Here is a 20,076-nt window from a genome sequence, read left to right on the forward strand (position 1 = left end):
ACGTATTTTGGCGAGGCAAATTTGAAGCACAGTGCGTGTCTGTCTCACTCACTCTTACGGTAAACCTAATGAACTGTTTCACTTTCAGAGGATTTTTGAAGTAATTTGGGTAATATGACATTGTCGCGGTGAGGTCTTTCCGGTACAAATTTATCGGTGGATCTTTTCGGATTTGTGGATGATGAGCCGATGCGATGTCGCTTCATTTTGAAGTGTCGACTCTCGCGAGGGAGTTCTTAGAGGACCGCGAGGAGCGCGTGTGACTGTTGAGTTTTTGAATGATTTGAAGTTTGTGAATGATTTTATTTTGTGTGTATTTGTGTGGGCATGAGGTGTTTGTGTTGCGAGAGTCAAATCAATAATATGAGTGGTACAAATTTTATTAGGGGGCCTCATGTGTGAGAAACTCAACACTCGAATGCTGCGTAACAATGCGAGCCGAAATCGCCTAATCGGAAGTGTCCGACTTGGTATCGACTAATCTATACACGTTGTAACATGAGAAACCAGAAATCAAAACCTGGTTTCTGGTATCTAGTACCCGGTAACCGGTAACCGGTATCCGGTATCCGGTATCCTGTATCCTGTATCCGGTATCCTGTATCCTGTATCCGGTATCCGGTAACCGGTATCCGGTAACCGGTATCCGGTAACCGGTATCCGGTAACCGGTAACCGGTAACCGGTATCCGGTATCCGGTAACCGGTAACCGGTAACCGGTATCCGGTAACCGGTATCCGGTATCCGGTAACCGGTATCCGGTAACCGGTATCCGGTAACCGGTATCCGGTAACCGGTAACCGGTGACGGGTCTCCGGTATTCGGTGACCGGTAACCGGTAACCAGTAACCAATGACCGTTAACCGGTATCCGGTAAACGGTGACCGGTAACCGGTAGACGGTAACCGGTATCCGGTAAACGGTAGACAGTAACCGGTAACCAGCATCCGATATACGGTATCCGATATCCGGTTTCCCGTGTTCGGTTTCCCGTTTCTGGTTTGGTTTTGGTTTTAGTTTTAGTTCTGTTAGTTTAAACAAAAACAAAACTGAAAACGAAAACGGAAACCGAAACGGGAATGGAAACGAAAACCGAAATCGAAACCGAAACCGACACCGAAACCTACACCAAAACCGACACCGAAACCAAGACCAAAACCGAAACCGAAAAAAATATTTAAGTTCCTAGAAGTAAAGAGTGACAGAGATAGCACTATAATCATTTAAGTTCCTGGTAGTAAAGAGTGACAGAGATAGCACTCATGTTAGTCAAACTCGTGGTATGTGCACTTCCCGTACACAGTAAAGAGTGACAGAGATAGCACTATAATCATTTAAGTTCCTGGTAGTAAAGAGTGACAGAGATAGCACTGTAATAATAAAATTTATGTTCCTGGTAGTAAAGAGTGACAGAGATAGCACTATCATAATTAAAGTTCCTGGTAGTAAAGAGTGATAGAGATAGCACTCATGTTAGTCAAACTCGTGGTATGTGCACTTCCCGCACACAGTAAAGAGTGACAGAGATAGCACTATAATAATTTAAGGTCCTGGTAGTAAAGAGTGACAGAGATAGCACTATAACAATTTAAGTTCCTGATAGTAAAGAGTGACAGAGAATAGAGATAGCACTATAATAATTTAAGTTCCTGGTAGTAAAGAGTGACAGAGATAGCATTTTTGTTATTTAAATTTCTGTTAGTAAAGAGTGACAGAGATAGCACTATTGTTATTTAAATTTCTGTTAGTAAAGACGTAAAGAGTGACAGAGATATCACTCACGTTGGTCAAAGACGTGGTTTATGGACTACTATTTGGACCCCCCAATGTCACGCTTTTTTAATCCTTTAACATGGATTGTCACATTTAGTATGACGTAATATATGAATGACGCCTAAAGATTGAGAGAGACAGCAATATTGTTCTTCAAATTCGTGGTAGTGAGAACAGGGTGCGTAGCCGAATGGCACAAACGCTCACGAAACGAAACGCTAGTAGATATCTATCTCTATCGCTCTTGCGTATTGGCGCGACAGAGCCAGACTGCGTTTCGTTTTCGTTTCGCGTCGGAGAAATGGCATTCGGCTACGGGGCCTGAACAGAGACAGCACTATGTATCGCGCGGCCGCCGACTACGCAAGTCGCCGCGTAATTATAATAACCGTTCGGCTCCTTTTTAGATCGTGTACAGTCAACAACACAGCTGGCAAGACAAAGTGCCAAAAATATGTATAGAGTATTTTATTTCCTGTACAAGTGTTGGTACTTGGTACATTAAGGTATGTGTATACATATATTTGGCACTTTATCTTTATTCACAGCTGAGTTGCTGACTGTACCAATAACGATCAACTATGAACTTTTGTGGTTTGTTTTAAATAGTTCTATGCAGATATAGATTAGAATACCTATTCTATCGGTACTTTTTGTATAGGTTATTATAATAACTGGACAAAATAATTATAATCAGTGCCGGCGCACTCCGCGATCACGATTCTTTCGCCGAGCTACAAGGCCTTGATATATAGGATGTATTATTTTATCAGCAACAAAAATATGTGATGATATTGAATTAAGGCAAAACAAGACATATAAACGCTCTCCATTATTTCCTCCCTGGTTTATGAAGCTAGAACAATGATTTTTAACACATACGAAATTCGTACACTGAAATAAAGTGATGATACTATAAATATACTCGACATTCAAAGTCGATAATCTAGTGACGTGAGAAGTTATTGATATAACAGAATTTTGCACAAAATTTTGCAGAATTTTGCCCTTTGATGTTGAAAATGCCGCCACTCTATAAAACAAACAGACCGCACACGAGCAGCCGACATTAAATTCTATTGCACGGCGCGAAGGTCGAAAGCCGCGCCCGCACCTGGGCGTAGGTAGCGAGATCGGGTGCACGTGCGCTTACCTTTGAAATCGCCGACACACAGGTGTCGCCGTTCGCCCTCTCTTTTCATTTATGTTTCTGTTTCAATCGGTTAGCCGTATGCCGGCCGGCAATAAAGGTTGTTTTTTTAACCGACTTCAAAAAAAGTAGGAGGTTCTCAATTCGACTGAATGTTTTTTAGGGTTCCGTAGTCAACTAGGAATCCTTATAGTTTCCCCCTGTCTGTCTGTCTGTCCGTCCGTCCGCGGATAATCTCAGTAACCGTAAGCACTAGAAAGCTGAAATTTGGTACCAATGTATCAATCACGCCAACAAAGTGCAAAAATAAAAAATGGAAAAAAATGTTTTATTAGGGTACCCCCTACATGTAAAGTGGGGGCTGATTTTTTTTTTCATTCCAACCCCAACGTATGATATATTGTTGGATAGGTATTTAAAAATGAATAAGGGTTTACTAAGATCGTTTTTTGATAATATTAATATTTTCGGAAATAATCGCTCCTAAAGAAAAAAAAAGTGCGTCCCCACCCCTCTAACTTTTGAACCATATGTTTAAAAAATATGAAAAAAATCACAAAAGTAGAACTTTATAAAGACTTTCTAGGAAAATTGTTTTGAACTTGATAGGTTCAGTAGTTTTTGAGAAAAATACTGAAAACTACGGAACCCTACACTGAGCGTGGCCCGACACGCTCTTGGCCGGTTTTTGATCATATTAATATTTTCGGAAATAATCGCTCCTAAAGGAAAAAAAGTGCGTCCCCCCCCTATATTTTGAACCTTATGTTTAAAAAAATATGAAAAAAGATCAAAAAAGTAGAACTTTATAAAGACTTTCTAGGAAAATTGTTTTGAGAAAAATACGATAAACTACGGAACCCTACACTGAGCGTGGACCGACACGCTCTTGGTCGGTTTTTTTGTTACTCGATATCTCCGAGAATCGTGGACCGATTTTCAAATTATTTTTTTAATCGAACGGGTATAACCCCGAGATGGTCCTATTGGCACCAAGTCCCAGGCGGCGCGGCGCGCGCCACGCCGCCGCCACGCCGCCTGGGGCGCGTCTTACGTCCTTCCTATACAAAATGTACTGAGGAGACGATTTTTGAATTACACTCAGGTGGCGTGGCGCGGACGTCCGTCCGCGCCCCGAGACACGCGACGCTCTGGTGTGGCCGGTACCTTACGTCCCTAACCTATTAACCGATCCGCCGCGGTGACGCGGCCGGTGCGCGGCGCGCTCTCCCAGGCCCGCGCCCCGCGCGCTCCCCCCGCCCCGCGACAGCCGCTCTACGACAACTTTGCACCCTTTTAAATTACTGACATTTACAGTTTCTTAAGCGCGACCTTCACAGTATTAATTTTGATAAAATCATGATTATAGTACACAAAAACCTGGTCTTAAGCAAAAAAATCTCAGTTACAATTTATACCTACTGAGAAATTCATGTTTATTTAAGCGTTAAAAATATATGTTTAAGATCGGTGTTAAATGTCTATATATACTTAATACAATGCAAATTGATATATATATCATGGTCACCATTTTTACCTACCTAGATATTCACATTAAATGAAAACGGTAAAAAAAAGTACACAATCAGATTTATTTTCTGTGTAATATCGCTAATAACTGATCGCATCTGAGTGCACCACAAAGTTAATCTAACAAAGTTTTCGGTTAACTATTTTGCTGTTAGCGAAAAGTGGGATAATGTACTTTATCTCATGATTTTTATAAGATATGAATACGATCGTCTTTTTTTTTATCTATGTACATAATTACTATTTGATGCTTAATAATAATACCCAATAAAATATCAAAAAGGACGAGTTATTGAATTATGTCCAGGGTACCTTACTTTTACTCCACTATTTCTCAAATTAATGTATCAAGTGAGGTCAAATCAAAAAAAAACTACTACTAAAAATACTTTTAAAATACTTTTAATTTTTTGAACCGAATCGGCCTAAAGAAACCGTTTTTAATTTCCGTAACAAGTATCAGACCTCGAACATTGATCGAATAGTTAATAAAATTAATATCTTCCTCAACTCGGAACTCCAACATTAATAAGGCAAAGTTGGGTAAAAACTTAAAGATATTTTAATTAGATCAAAATACTTCAATAAAACCACTGACCGAGGCACGAAAGTTATAAATTAAGGCGAAGCAGATAATTTCGTAGAAACGTTTAAGGTTATTTATAGAGGGGCCACCGGGAAGTGCTACTTGTTTTTATTTATACGTCGATAAAAGTGATTGACATTAATTTGGGAGAGTTAATTAATAGCGATACTTTCACGTCGTTAAGAGACAGCTGTTAACGAGTTAGCCGATCTTTTTAAGAACTTGCCTAAATTACTCCTAAACCTACATGGACTATGGACTACATGGACTATACCTACCAGTGGCGGCTGGTCCATACAAGCCGATTCCCACCGGCTTGCCTAAAATGGATTAGATACTAGTAAAGTACCTTAAAATGTTAAGGTAGGTTTCTTTTTGCTCAGTGTTGCCTAGCAGAAATGTTCACCAGCCGCCACATACCTACATGGACTTTGGTCAATTCCTAAAATGTCGCATACCTTTAGCGGTTTATACGCCTTATTACAACACATTAAACCAAAAACCTAAGCCCACTCCATCGTAAAACGTCACTGTCTAAATTCTCACGTCTGTAAATCACGACGTTCTTTAGTAAAATAACAGTTTATAAAAACATGGCGCCCATCGTAAAGTAACTAAGGAAGTCCTGATCCTGATCGTAAATCAGGATAAGTGTTGAATCCTGATTTGATTTGTGTCTTTATTGTTTATTTAATATGCGTACGCGGATGCTTATATTTTGATTAGTTTTTTATCTTTCTTGTATTTCCAAGCATGTAACAATGAAATGAGGGAGTACATTTATTACTTGAGTCCGAAAAGTATTTGGCTTTTATTTTCACCTAGATTTCAACCTGGCAATCATCATCCTCCTTGCGTTATCCCGGAATTTTCTACGGCTCGTGGGAGCCTGGGGTCCACTTTGACAACTAATCCCAAGATTTGGCGTAGGCACTAGTTTTACGAAAGCGACTGCCATCTGACCTTCCAACCCGAAGGGTAACTACGCCTTATTGGAATTAGTCCGGTTTCCTCACGATTGTTTTTCTTCACTGAAAAGCGACTGGCAAACATCAAACGACATTTTTCACATAAGTTCCGTGAAACTCATTGGCACGAGCCGGGGTTTGAACCCGCGACCTCCGGATCGAAAGTCGCACGCTTTTACCGCTAGGCCACCAGCGCTTTTTTTCAACCTTGACCATGTGATAACCAAAATTTCAACCTAGCAATAAAGAGTAAAAATTCAAAAGTGAAAACATCGTAGAGCCGTCCCATTTTTTAACCCTCGACGCAAAAACGACGGGGTGTTGTCTGTCTGTCTGTTTGTTTGTTTGTCTGTCTGTTTGTCTGTCTTTCTATGTGTGTGTGTGTGTCTGTGGCATCGTAGCTCCCGAACGGATGAACCGATTTGAATTTAGTTTTTTTTTTGGCTGAAAGCTGAGTTAGTCGGGAATGTTCTTAGCCATGTTTCATGAAAATCGGTCTACTATGTCGCGGTCGGGGGTTTTTCAAAATTTTAATTTTGTGGTTAGGTTATATGAACATAATTATGATTGATTTGAAAGGTATGACACAACAATGATACCACTTTTTGATATTAAAGTCTTACGCCGTGGCTTGCGTGGGCGACGGTCGCGCGATGGTCGCGCGACGGCGATGCGACGCATACGAAAACAAACCTTATCGATATGGAAGTAGCCGACGCGATGTGACGTGACGGCGACGGTCGCGTGGTCACGCGACGGCGATGCGACGCATACGAAAACAAATCTTTTCGATATGGAAGTAGACGACGCGATGAGACGCGACGGCGACGGCCGCGCGACCGTCGCCCACGCAAGACAACGTCGCACACAAGAGTTTTTACTTCAGCATTGTTATTAAGTGGAGATCTGATGTTATAAATGTATTAAGTCTATCTGGTGGTCCAGACTCTATTATAAATAAAATAAAATAAATAAATAAATATTACAGGACATTCTTAAACAGATTGCAGATTGACTGAGTCCCACGGTAAGCTCAAGATTGCTTGTGTTGCAGGTACTCAGATAAAGATATAAATATAACTACTAGATATTGCCCGCGGCTACGCTCGCATTAGAAAGAGACAAAAAGTAGCCTATGTCACTCTCCATCCCTTCAACTATCTCCATTTCAAAAATGACGTCAATTCATTGCTCCGTTTTGCCGTGAAAGACGGACAAACAAACAGATACATACTCTCTCTCATTTATAACATTAGTACCTATGGATGAAACCTACAATACAACCTTGAAACTAAATGTGTCAAAATGTTGACGTCCCAATAAACACACGGTATTTCACCGTTCACGACAAACCCTTAGCGTGAATGATTAACCGCGTTCGTTTTCACTTCATTAATAATAACACTTTCGGGCGTTTTTATAAAGGTCGTAATTTATAAATACCTGCAGTGGAATCTCGGTAATACGAATCTAAAAGGACACTTCAAAATTTTAATAATTTGTGTTAACAAAGTACCTATGTAAGATTTCACTACGATGTGATACGGATCAAGAAGGCGATTTTTGAATCTCGCATACGGGATTTTGTCACTAAAATACCGGTTGAAAACGATGACTTGCTTATTATTTTCAGTGACAATTTTCTGAATTCGAACGCGTGAGACTCAAATATCGGTCCGCAGAATTTTAGTTAATTGTAAGTGTGCACGGGAAAACGTCCCACTTTGTCGATTACCACTATAAAGCCGCTTTGTCAGTTTATTCATATAAAGATACAAGTAAGTCTCGCTTTATTGGTAACTGACAAAGTGGGACGTTTTACTAAACACGCTCACATATAAAGGCACAGATTATCAACAAAGTTACTAACGTAATAGATCCTTCACTTGCCCGCAAAACAACAAATATCTACGCTTTATTTAACTAATACTAATAAGTTACTACATAAAACTCAGAATAATGCGATTACACAGGCCCCTCGGCCACTTGTTCATTCGAATGAACGGCTAGCGTTTACGTACTTAACGCGCAACCGCGAGCGAGTGACGTAGGCCTGATAAAGATGACAGCTGATAATTAGAGCGACCAAAAGCAATAAAGAAGGAACTTTCGTGTTATCGAGGTTTGACTGCAGTCAATGTAGAAGCCGTAGATCATTGTAATTGGCGTGGGCGGGTCGGATTGGCGGCGAGCACGCGATCCGTATGGACATTATAACCCTTTTCCAGTTTATTGTGGTGAAAAGTTGTGATTCTTGGTTTAGGTGATGTTAATAAATCTTCGTGTTAACAGCTTGATTTAATAATGAATATTTCGTACTCGTTGTATTTATTTTTCCTACAATAGGCTAGTTTTCTACTAGTCAATTTAGCTTCTTTTTAAGAACTGTCAAAAAGATTTGCTAGTATGATATCGTCACCACTTTTAAAAAAACTTGTATCTTCGTCTGTCAATGAAAAGAAAATTGTAGTAAGTACATATGTATGGAATGCATATAGACTTACTGCGTTTTAACTTTGAGGAACAGCGTGAGATACGAGATTTTTTAAAAGTAGTGACGATATATTATGAAATACTGAGGACTGACGTCACGGTCAATGTCTTTACTTTATATCTTTCTCTTTGACTTATTAAATAGAAATTATGTCCATAACTACTGTCCATAGTTTTCTTCTAATTATGTCTCCTTCTTTCTTCTTTATCCTCTCCTGATCCCATTATTTGGGGTCGGGTCTCCTCACAGTCCTGCGCCAAGTTCTACGATCTTGGGTTGTCTGTTGGGGCACCTGGGCTTTCTTGAGTTCTCTTTCTATGCTTTTCCACCAGGTATCTGGGGGACGGCCACTACCTCTTGGCGTCTCTGGTAGATTGAGTGCTACTTGGACTATGTGATCGTTTTCCCGTCGTTTAACGTGGCCATACCAACGAAGGCGGTTTTCATCGAGCTTGTCTGCGATTGGTGTAACCTTGAAGCTACCACGTATATATTCGTTTCGGATTCGGTCTAGCCGGGTTACACCTCCCGCCCATCTAAGCATTTTCATCTCGTTAGTATGTACCTTTTGTTTATGGATTTTCTTTGTTGTCCAGCATTCTGATCCATAGAGTAGCGCGGGACGAATAGCCGTTTTATAGACTTTTCCCTTGATTTTTATTGGGATCCGTGGGTCGCACAGTACACCTGTCAGCGATCGCCACTTTTGCCATGCGACGCTTATTCTATGTGTCACATCATCGTCGACATTCGCATCGGATGTGAGTATGGAGCCTAGGTATTTAAATTTTTCTACAGATGGAACCGGCGCGTCTCCAATATAGATGGTTTCCGGTGTATTAGATCTGCTGAAAGGGCATTTCAGGTATTCCGTTTTACTCCTACTAACTCTCAGGCCGTGCTTCTCAAGTGCTTGTGTCCACAGATTCAGAAGTTCCTGCAAATTTGTAGCGGTGTCGGCGGCTAGGACTATATCGTCCGCGTACAAAATGGTCCATGGCAGTGGAGATGGTATATTTCTCGTAAGGTAGTCCATGACTAGATTGAACAGCAACGGGCTGAGCACGGATCCTTGATGGACGCCGACCTTGACCTCAAAAGCTCTACTTAAGCCTGCTAGTGTTCGCACTCTCGTGCTGGCCTTGATATACATGTCTTTTACTAATTCTATGTAATATTCAGGGACATTCTGGGCACGCAGAGCCTCCCATACTAGCTTCCGCGGCACACGGTCGAAGGCTTTTTCTAGGTCAATAAATGTCAGATGCAAATCGTTTTTGTTTATTCGAAACTTTTCCATCATAATCCTGACAGTTTGTATTGCGTCAGTGGTTGACCTGGAAGCCGTGAAACCGAACTGATTTGGAGAGGTCTGAGAGATGTTTGAAATTCGTTTATTAAGAACTCTTTCCCATATCTTAAGCGTGTGTGAGGTTAGTTTTACTCCTCTATAGTTTTCGCACTGCGCGACATCGCCCTTGTTCTTGTAGAACGGTATTAAAAAGCTTTGACGCCATGAATCCGGGATGTTTTTCGTGGCCAGGATGATATTAAATAGCTTCGTAAGCCATGCTACGCCTATCGGTCCGAGAGCTTTCCAAAGATCCGCCGGGATCTCGTCTGGCCCTGCAGCCTTTTTACTTTTCATTTTCATCGTTGCATGTTTAACTTCACCACTCTCTATTTCGGGCACTGGTCCATATGTGGGTTTGCATGGCATCGGGTCTTCGTTTGGGAATTCTTCGTTAAGAAGTTGTTCATAATACTCGAACCATCTTTCTCTAATTTGGGTATTATCTGTTAAAATTTTGCTATCTTTATTTTTTATATATTTATTTATTTTTATATCCATTGTTGCTCTGTGTCTCGATTTCGCTATTTTAATTACATCGTCTGCATTTTTAGCATTTTCCAAACTATTGTAGAAATTTGTATTGCTTTGTGCTCTTTGTTGTGCCACGCATCTTTTTGCGTTCTTCTTTGCTTCTATGTATTGGTCTTTGTCTTCTTGAAGTTGCGATCTTTGCCACTTTTTGAAACACGCTTTTTTGCTGGCCAAGGCTTTTCTTCTAATTATGTGGTGCTTTATTTCGTACACTGCATAAAATATTTTATTTTAAATATAGGAAATTAGCCTTCAGTATGATAGTGAATACTTTGCATAGTTTTTCAAATAGTTCGAAATATAAAGGTGAGTTTTGAAGGTTAAGTTCAGCTACAAGCACTATTGCGATGTTGTTGATAATCGATGTATCTCTCAATTTCTTAAATAAAATTATGATTTTTCTCAATAGGATATGTCATAAACGCGGTAGTAAAAAGGGGGAAAATTTGTAATACTTTTATGTTTTTTTTTTATTGAAAAAAGAAAAACCTTAAAGTTAAAAGTTACAAATAATTGCCAAACTGTATAACAGTTTGTTGGCGGTATTGTGATCGCAAAATGAGGCACAAATACATGGTATCCCTGCTTGTATAAGTTGTAATGTGGGACGTGACAAGCAGAACGGTCAAAAGAGCTATTACCTGGACACAAAAAGAGAAAACTATTTTGCAGTGCGTCATTGAAATTAAAAGATGTATGATCATCATCATTGGCCTTGATGTCCATCGCAGACGATTTGTGGTGTAACATCCAAGGAAGTCTTTGTTGACTTAGACCGGTACAAGACCGACATAGTCTACCGTAGGCTTGACAATAAAAATTTGCTGAAATCGGCGCTGCTATACCTTGGCGTCGCTTCTGTCTCTTATCAGCGAGTGAGCTAACCATGACCCCTTTGGAGGCACAACACATTTGACAAGTCACAATATTTCCAATATTCTCTCTAGGTTACTGAAGCAAGCTTACTCGCAAAACAAGACCACCTAGTCTAGTATAATAAAAATCCCCCGAAACTAAGCGATAACTTAGCCCTAGCAAATAAAACCGGCACAAAATAGGGCGAGTGTGTCCAAACAAATGCTGGTGACATTTGGCTGTCGGCAGACTATTAAGGGCCGCCACAACGCTTTATAAACGGCCCCGTCGCATGCGAGCTGGCTGGAAAAATTTGACACTGTGAATATATAATTTTTGAAGGTAATAAGAAGCAAGTCGGTGTGTGGACCTGCAAAAGTGAAGAAAAAAAATAATAGGTGTGAAGTTAAGAGTGTTTTTGGTTTTGAGTTTATTATAAACGATTTACCCAATAAACTAATATAAATGTTATATATGTACAAAGATATAAGATATATTATATTGTGTTTGCGTCCCGTGTGGTGACGGGTTAAGAATTTCACCACCCCCTTTCTTCCTGTGGGTGTCGTAGAAGTCGACTGTGGGATACGGGTTAAATTGTGACGTAGGCGAGATTCTGGCAACCTGTCACTGTAATGTCTCAATTTGGATATCTTTCGACCCCTTTTTTTTATTATAAATGGGCTTACTCTTGGCCACAGACTAGCTAAAGGCAAAGACGTGGCCTACGATGGAGTGAGCTCGCCCAGAAGATGCCTGTTCACTCTTGATTTGAAGAGTGGCACTGAAACTTAGTAGTTCATGTGCTCTGCCTACTCCTTTATAGGATACAGGCGTGATTATATGTTATATGTACAAAGAAAAATGACTAAAGCATCCAAGTGCCCAAAGCTGGATTCCCCCCCTTTTCCTTGGTCCCCCGTTTTAGCCACTGACGCCTGATGACCACACACACCACCATCACACGACAATCACAAGGCACAAGCCTTAGGTAATCTGTAGGTACAGTCAACCAATTCGTAGACTGTGCGTTACATTTATCCATATACATACTTAAATAATGTTATGTTGTGTTGTTAATGTATGTTATTTAAAATAAAAATGTATGTTCTAAAAAAATATACCCTCAGTTCCCTAAAATGGACGGTTAAAGTGTATATGGAGCAATTGGCCATTTTCGAATGTAATGCGACGAAGCCGCAGGCAAAAACTAATTTCTTATAATCTTTGTTATCAGGATTGGCTAAATTATTGACGACCGGTCTGGCGCAGTCTGTAGTGACCCTGCCTGCTACGCCGCGGTCCCGGGTTCGAATCCCGGTAAGGGCATTTATTTGTGTGATGAGCACCGATATTTGTTCCTGAGTCATGGATGTTTTCTATGTATATAAGTATTTATATATATCGTTGTTGGTAGTGTCGGAGGCCAAGATCCACTTCGGGTCGCTGAGCCATCGCAGTAAGTAAGTAGTAAGTATATATCGTTGCCTGAGTACCCACAACTTGTGTTGCCTTCTTGAGCTTACCGTGGGCCTCAGTCAATCTGTGTAAGAATGTTCTATAATATTTATTTATTTATTTATTACTTCAGTTTTACAATCCTTTCATTTTTTTACCCAAACATGGTTGAACAATTTAGTGTTATTTAATTTTAGTTTCGGATTCCTTAAAGCTAAAGTTATTACATCGCTACCCACTGAAAACATCTATCCAATATTAATGACTTTTAACATACAATTTCTTGCACAATACAACCTGTAACTTTGCCCCGATTCACCATTTCCTCTGCCAAATGAATAATAGACTAGAAAATTAAGTTCGCCTTCCAAGCCTGTATGCCGTTCATCATTAAAATTAATTTGACTTTATACCGTTCATTTATTACGTAAGGATTTTTAGCGGAGGTCGACCATCTATCTTTTAAAAAAATCACGACTTAATGGTAAGTTTCTGTACAAATAACTTGAAATAAAAATGTCGGGTATATAAAAAAAATGTAGTATCTAGATTTAGCTTTTATAGTTATTTGTTATACAAGGGGGCAAAGTTGTATTTTAACGCCGAGTGTGGAATTGAAAAACGAGCAAGTGAAAGGATTCTATAGTTGAACCACGAGCGAAGCGAGTGGTTCCAGAATAGAATCCTGAACTTGCGAGTTTTTTAACACACGAGAAGTAAAATACATTTGCACCCGAGTGTAACACAAAACTTTTCCCCTCACTATAGCGAGGAAACTACAACGCAAAAATTGCGTTTATCACTGCTTCCAGTAGTTCCACAGGTGGTAAATCATCTTTATTACTAGATTCACCTACTTTTATCAATTTTAAAGCAGTTAATTTGACTTTATTCAAGGTCAAATTACTTTACCCACTAGTGGATAAAATGCGTTTTTACCCGCTGGTATTAAAGGACAAAACACGTGTTTCCGAGCTAGTGAGGGGAAAAATTGTTTTCGCAGGACAAGAACAGTAAGAAGTCCTTAAAATCGTCTTTTATAATAATAAAAAAAATTAAGACTTTACTTTTCTTTTAGATTTTTACGTAATTAATAGGAATAGTGCAAAAGTATGACTCTCATCAGGGAATTTTATTTTTATTTCATCAAAATCTGGCAAAAATCGTCTTACGTAATAAACGGACGGCGCCTTACCTACTCACTAAACGCTTATTCATTTCGTTCTTAATTAAGCAATCTGTTTACAATAACCCCATTAATTGGTGTTTCAATGGGGGAATTTTGAACAGGAGTTTTATATTTTGAAATTCGAACCAGTTAGAGTTTGGGAATTTCGGGGCTGTGTTCTGGGGAACAGTTTGAATATTTTTTTAATTAGTTAAGTGTGAATCGGACTCATGTTTTACCTTTTTTTAGGTTTTTTAGCTTTTTTATTTATGATTATTTATATATTATTTTACTATTACTTAGTTTTTTTTTGTTTTATTATTAATATTTTAGTATCCAATCTTTTCGTAAAAACATTTTACTATATTTACTGACGAAAGAACACAAATAGGGAAAATCTCATAAAAACATCAATATCAAGGACGTAATTTGTAAAAAAAGGCTCTAAAATTTTAGAGACTTCATCATGTATATAGACATGATGAAGTCTCTATGTATGAGACAATTTTAGAGACTTCATCGTGTATACCAAAATATAGACAATAATTATAATAAGCAGTTCCATCATTAAAAAAATAAATAAATGTTATATGGACATTCTTGCACCGATTCACTAGGTCCCACGCCACGGTACATTCAATAATGCTTGTGTTTCTGGGTACTCAGATAGCAATATCTATAATACAAGAATAATTATATCTATAGAAATCGCAGAAAATATCTGTGCTTATCACACCAATACTCATACTCATACTCATTTATTCGTAATATTCTTAAAATATTACATGTCGACATCAGGAAATAAATTACATATTATGTATCATCAATTCATCACATTATTTACACTGGATAGTAAAATTATTAACAATATTAACATAATTATATAAAATTAAGAGTCAACAGCAAAAAATATCATGTAGGTACATTTAAATAAAATTACAATTCGAATATAATATTTTGAAAATTTAAATTGGTATCTCAGTAGAAAGATTATTAGTAAATTATTGTTTAGTGGATATGTCAATGTCGAATAAATGCCCTTACCGGGATTCAAACACAGGACTAGGCCAGACCGGTCGACGAAATTGCAGCATTATTCTATCACGGAACCCTTCGTACGTTAGGTGTGCATTTCACGTTTTGTTTTTAAAACCTTTGTTAGGCACTGAGTAAAACATAATCTTATTATTGAATGAAGAACTGTATTTCCACTTTTCTAACTACTACAACTTTTATAAGCTTAATCTATTAAGTTCAACCGCTAGCACGCTGTGCTAGGTATGCGGTAAGTTCTGTACTGAACGCTTTGACAGATGTCATTACATATAATTATTATGTACCGTCTCGTACATATTCCCAACCGCAAAGGTTTTCTTATAATTAAAGGACTATGTAATTAAACTTAATTAAATATCTATTGGTAGAACACAAACTTTATATATGCTTGTTCGTATGACAGACCCTTTGAGGTGTCTAAATTTCTTTTAATTATGATACTCTTCATTTTATTCAGACTTGCCGCAAACCTTTTCATCCCATCATTGAGGTGGTCAGGCAACGGAGAGTTCCAATCTAATTTTTCCAACCATGTCTGCTGTAAGAGCAGCTTTGCATTAACTATGGCCGGCCCGACCAAGCCTAAAGGATCAAAAAGTCTGCTGACAAATGATAATAAACCTCTTTTTGTGTAATTGTCACAAACATCCTGTCTAGGGGCAACCATTATAATAGTGTCAGAAGCCAAGTCACATTGAATGCCTAAAGTTTTCACAATTGGGTCCTTTTCATTGGAAAAGTCTACTACTGCCTTAGTTCGTGAGCTAATTGGGATATCATCCAATAAACCATCAACATTTGAGCACCACTTGTGCAGTTCAAAGCCACCTAACTTTAGTAAGGCTATCAATTGTGTCTTGGCTGCCAAAATTTGGTTCATATCATTGGCTACCAGGTTGACATCATCAACATATGTGTTATATAACAAGGCTTCTGCGGCCAGGGGATAAGCATCTTTATACCTATTTACTAACTCTAATAGGCACCTAGTGGCCAGAAACGATGAGCTTTTTAAACCATAACTTACAGTTTGTAGCTGAAGGCATTGTATGTCTGAATTCTTATCTTTACGCCACAAAATATTTTGTAAAGGCCTGTGCTCTGAAGTTAACGAGATAGCTCTGAACATTTTTTGTATATCACAATTCAAAATGAATTTATATAGTCGAAACAATACTATAATACTAAATAGATCATTTTGCACAATGGCGCCGTTTAATAAAACATCATTGAGTGAGATTTTAGCGAAAGTGGGCATTGACCCATCAAAAACAACCCTCAGAGCAGAAGTTTTGCTGGAGGGGTTAAAAACAGAGTGATGAGCTAGGAAGTAAACTGCTTGACTATCCAAGTTATACTGTGAAAGGTCAATATATTTTGCATGACCTAATCGCATATACTCATCTATGAAAGCTTTATATTTTAAATACAACTCATCATCTTTTTTAAATCGCAACTCTAAATTCAAAAATCGTTTCAGAGCACATGACAGTGAATTGCCTAAGTACAAGTCTTTAATATCTTGCTTAAGGGGCAACGCCACTTCAAATTTATTATCATTTAAGACTACAGTGTCTTGAAATATTTTTTCAGCTAACTCTTGTTCAGAGCTGGCCTCTGTGAATGTCTCTGGGACCTTTTCAGTAGACCAAAATTGAGATACAATATTATCTAATTTACCTATGTCACTGTTGTGTGTTAGCTGTTGACAGCAATAATTTGATACTAAGTTGGATACCGGGGCTGTGTCGGAAGCACCAGCCAATCCAGCAACGATAAACCCAAAGCGTGTATTCTGCAGGATCAGCTTGCTAGGCAGGGCTGGCAGCTGCTCCGGCAAAAGCGCCTGGAAGAACACATGAGAAGCCAATAGTATATCGATCCTTGATGAAATGTCAAAACTGTCATCAGCTAATTGCACATCGGCCGGTATGTTTATTACTTCATTCCGGAGAGAAAACTGTGGCATATTAGCCGTAATATTATTTACAACATTGCATGTTACAGTGACACTATAATCTGTTACCATGGAATAAACCCGCAAGGAGGTCTGCATAGCTTTAAAGCTGGGTGCATCACACACACCTGAGAGTACTGACTCATCAGGGTACAATTGACATCCTAACCGCTCTGCTACATCAGAGCGCAAAAAGGTAATCTGACTACATGTGTCTAGAAGACAACGAACAATCATAGGTTGTCCATATTTATCATATACCTTAGCCTTAATGGTAGGTAAAAGATCATTTCCTTTCCTACTTAACAATAAACTAATATAGGCAGAAATGAGGTTATCAGCTGGTTCAATAGTGTGGGACACTGCCGCACACTGTTGAGGAGTAACTTCCTCATGCAATAGAGTGTTGTGCTTGCCTTTGCAGATAGCACATTTAAATGAGTATATACATTTTTGACTAATATGTTCATTTAAGCAAATATTGCATAAGTTGTTAGAGACTACAAAGTCTTTCCTCTTATGAGGTTCCAATATCTTAAAAGTCGAGCACTGATGAAGCTTATGGACAGTAGAATTGCAGTACTTACATTTGTTTATACCTGACTTAAGCGGCTTGGCCACTTTAACACTACTTGCAACTAAACTAGACCGGCGCCCTGAAGGCGTCCGCTCTCCCAGGGACTCCAAGGCAGCAGCCCGTTGCTCTAAAAATGTTAAAAAATCATGTAACTTTGGTAATTCATTGTTGCCTTGGTTTTCCAAATGGTAAGCCCTAAGTGTATATTGGTCAAGTTTCCTTTGCAAGATTGCAACTACAATTAAATCCCACTGAGAAACTGGGGCATTTAAATTTGTTAGCGCACCTAAATGTTGCCTAGTAGCTGAAACCAAATTTCTTATGCATCCTGCAGATGCCCTTTGCATGGGCGGTAAATCTAGTATGGACACAATGTGATGATTAACTACCTGCTTTTGATTATCATACCTTTGCTTTAAAAGATCAATGGCAATGGGGTAAGATTCAGTTGTGAGAGGTAAATAATTAATTAGCGCTAAGGCCTCTCCACTTAAATAAGTTTTCAAATAATATAGCTTTTCACAAGCCTTCAATTTTACATCTGCATCAATGACGCTGTTAAAGAGTGAAATGAAACTCTGGTATTCACCTACCTCTCCCGCGAACACTTTTAGATTTATTGGAGGCAGCCTAAATGGCGAGGCATTACAGCCTCCAGGAGACGAAAAGGATGGTTGCTGTGAGACGCTCGACGTAGAGGCGTCCAATGCCTTGTTTACTACACCCGCATAGAACGATTTGAGCAGATCATATTTCTCCTCGAAGTCCTCAACACGTTCGGAATCCGCAGGGTCCAACAATGAAATTTCAAGGTTGAGTTCCTTATATTCTTGAAAAGTCTTTTCAAGCCTATCATTCTTCTGCTGGTATAGCAGAGGGTCCGCATCGCTGCTAGAAGCAGCCTCCGCTGTCGCCTTAAAGGCAATCATCCTCGTAATAGCCGCCTTTGATTGTCCCCTGGCCGCTCTTAACCTTTTGAGATCGTCGTCGGCCATATTGTGACACACAACACGACTTCCTTAAACAATATCACAATACAAAATAAATAACTTATCTAAATATAATTTGCACGGCAGTCAATACAATTAAGCTGCTGAGCTTATTTACCTCAAAAAAATTACAAATTGCACACAATAATATAAAGTGCTGTTCAGGCTTCAAGCACAGAAAACCAATCGCGAAGCCCAGCCAGAAGATTGAAGCTGGCAGTTTAAACTATACAATCTGACACAATTATCACTAATTTAGTGATCGCTGAACGTGCCGTCAATTTCCACTATTATTGCTATGGTTAAACACACGTTAAACACCTGAAAATTGTTAGTAAAAGCTCGAAACACTGTGCAAACAAAATGGCGAAGATGCAAAGCTAAAGAGAAACACAAGAGTTTATTTATAATAACTTCTATGGCGTCGCCGAATGAACGATGCGGAAGTGAAGTGAATGAGCTCAGGAACAATCCCCGCCCGGCTGCTATTGGAACGGAACGGGATGAGCTGCGTTGCGCAGAGCCAATGAGCGCACGCGCTTTCCACACGAAGTTGGCCGCAGACCGGCCGCTGGCACCTGCGTTTCGTTCTGGCAAATTATGCGCACCGGAATGAACTTTAACTGCTCCGGTTAATTTTCGTGCACCACAGTTGTTAGCAAACAATTTTGCATAACCGAAACGCAATACCGTGAAGTTGCATGAAGTCAATCACCATTGGTTCATTTCTACCGGAAACGTATATACGGAAGTGAATTAAATTTAAGCACTTAAGATATTAAGTTCTCAACGAGCACCCAATAGTCCCGATACACTTGGTACCAATATTCATTCAATATGGCGCATATGGAAGCCAGAATGACTTGTAACACAAAATTGTCTATATAGATAGTCTTACACTGAGACCAATGTTAACGCAACTTGCGCTGAACACGAAGTGGTAGTCCATAAAGTTCACTGAACTATGAAAAACACTAAAATGTAACTAAACAAAGTTAGTTCATACGCGCACTGCACGTTTGAAACACGCTGTTCATTGAACACGCCCCGAAAATCGCATTCGGTATTAAATTTAAGTCCCATGGAGCATCGCAACCGGGAAGAGTCTGATGACAACTTGCCACCAGTATATAACTACGCGTACACGCACTGCGGTTAACGTAGTTGTATTTGCAACTTGCAAAAAAGTTTGAGCACAGAACACCACATACACGCATCAGTCCAGAAAGTTCGCGCACTGCACGATGTCGACAATATTGAGTCAACCGCTGACACTTGCACAGTCACTGGCCACGTACATAGTTCGCAGACAGTCTATTGAGTGCTAACGGCCCTTCGAAGGACCAATTTATGTTAGGCACTGAGTAAAACATAATCTTATTATTGAATGAAGAACTGTATTTCCACTTTTCTAACTACTACAACTTTTATAAGCTTAATCTATTAAGTTCAACCGCTAGCACGCTGTGCTAGGTATGCGGTAAGTTCTGTACTGAACGCTTTGACAGATGTCATTACATATAATTATTATGTACCGTCTCGTACAACCTTCAGGCAGTTTTTATATCCCAGTTGCTGTAATAGTTTGAATGCTTCATAGTTGAATAACTGCTTTTTAGGTTTTTTTCGG

At 39.2% G+C, this 20,076-nt stretch overlaps 1 protein-coding gene across 3 annotated transcripts; it reads right to left on the minus strand.

Moving 5' to 3' along the window:
- Window positions 1–16,598: 16,598 nt before the first annotated feature.
- On the minus strand, window positions 16,599–19,081 carry LOC125229535. Of its 3 annotated transcripts, XR_007177412.1 has the most exons (4): window positions 18,565–19,072; window positions 18,051–18,475; window positions 17,468–17,584; window positions 16,599–16,769 (listed from the first exon to the last, which is right to left on the minus strand). XR_007177412.1 is itself a non-coding variant. In XM_048134397.1 (3 exons), the coding sequence occupies exons 2-3, from the start codon at window positions 18,450–18,452 to the stop codon at window positions 16,735–16,737; spliced, it is 1,020 nt and encodes a 339-aa protein (XP_047990354.1). In that variant the 5' UTR covers window positions 18,453–18,475; window positions 18,565–19,081; the 3' UTR covers window positions 16,599–16,734. The 3 variants fall into 3 exon arrangements, 2 of the variants coding, with proteins under 2 accessions (XP_047990354.1, XP_047990355.1); XM_048134397.1 differs by having other exon boundaries at window positions 17,468–18,475; window positions 18,565–19,081; XM_048134398.1 differs by lacking the exon at window positions 16,599–16,769 and having other exon boundaries at window positions 17,185–17,584.
- Between the last annotated feature and the right edge of the window lie 995 nt (window positions 19,082–20,076).

This window comes from Leguminivora glycinivorella, chromosome 9 (genome assembly GCF_023078275.1).
Source record: "Leguminivora glycinivorella isolate SPB_JAAS2020 chromosome 9, LegGlyc_1.1, whole genome shotgun sequence".
Classification (NCBI taxonomy): Eukaryota; Metazoa; Arthropoda; class Insecta; order Lepidoptera; family Tortricidae; genus Leguminivora; species Leguminivora glycinivorella.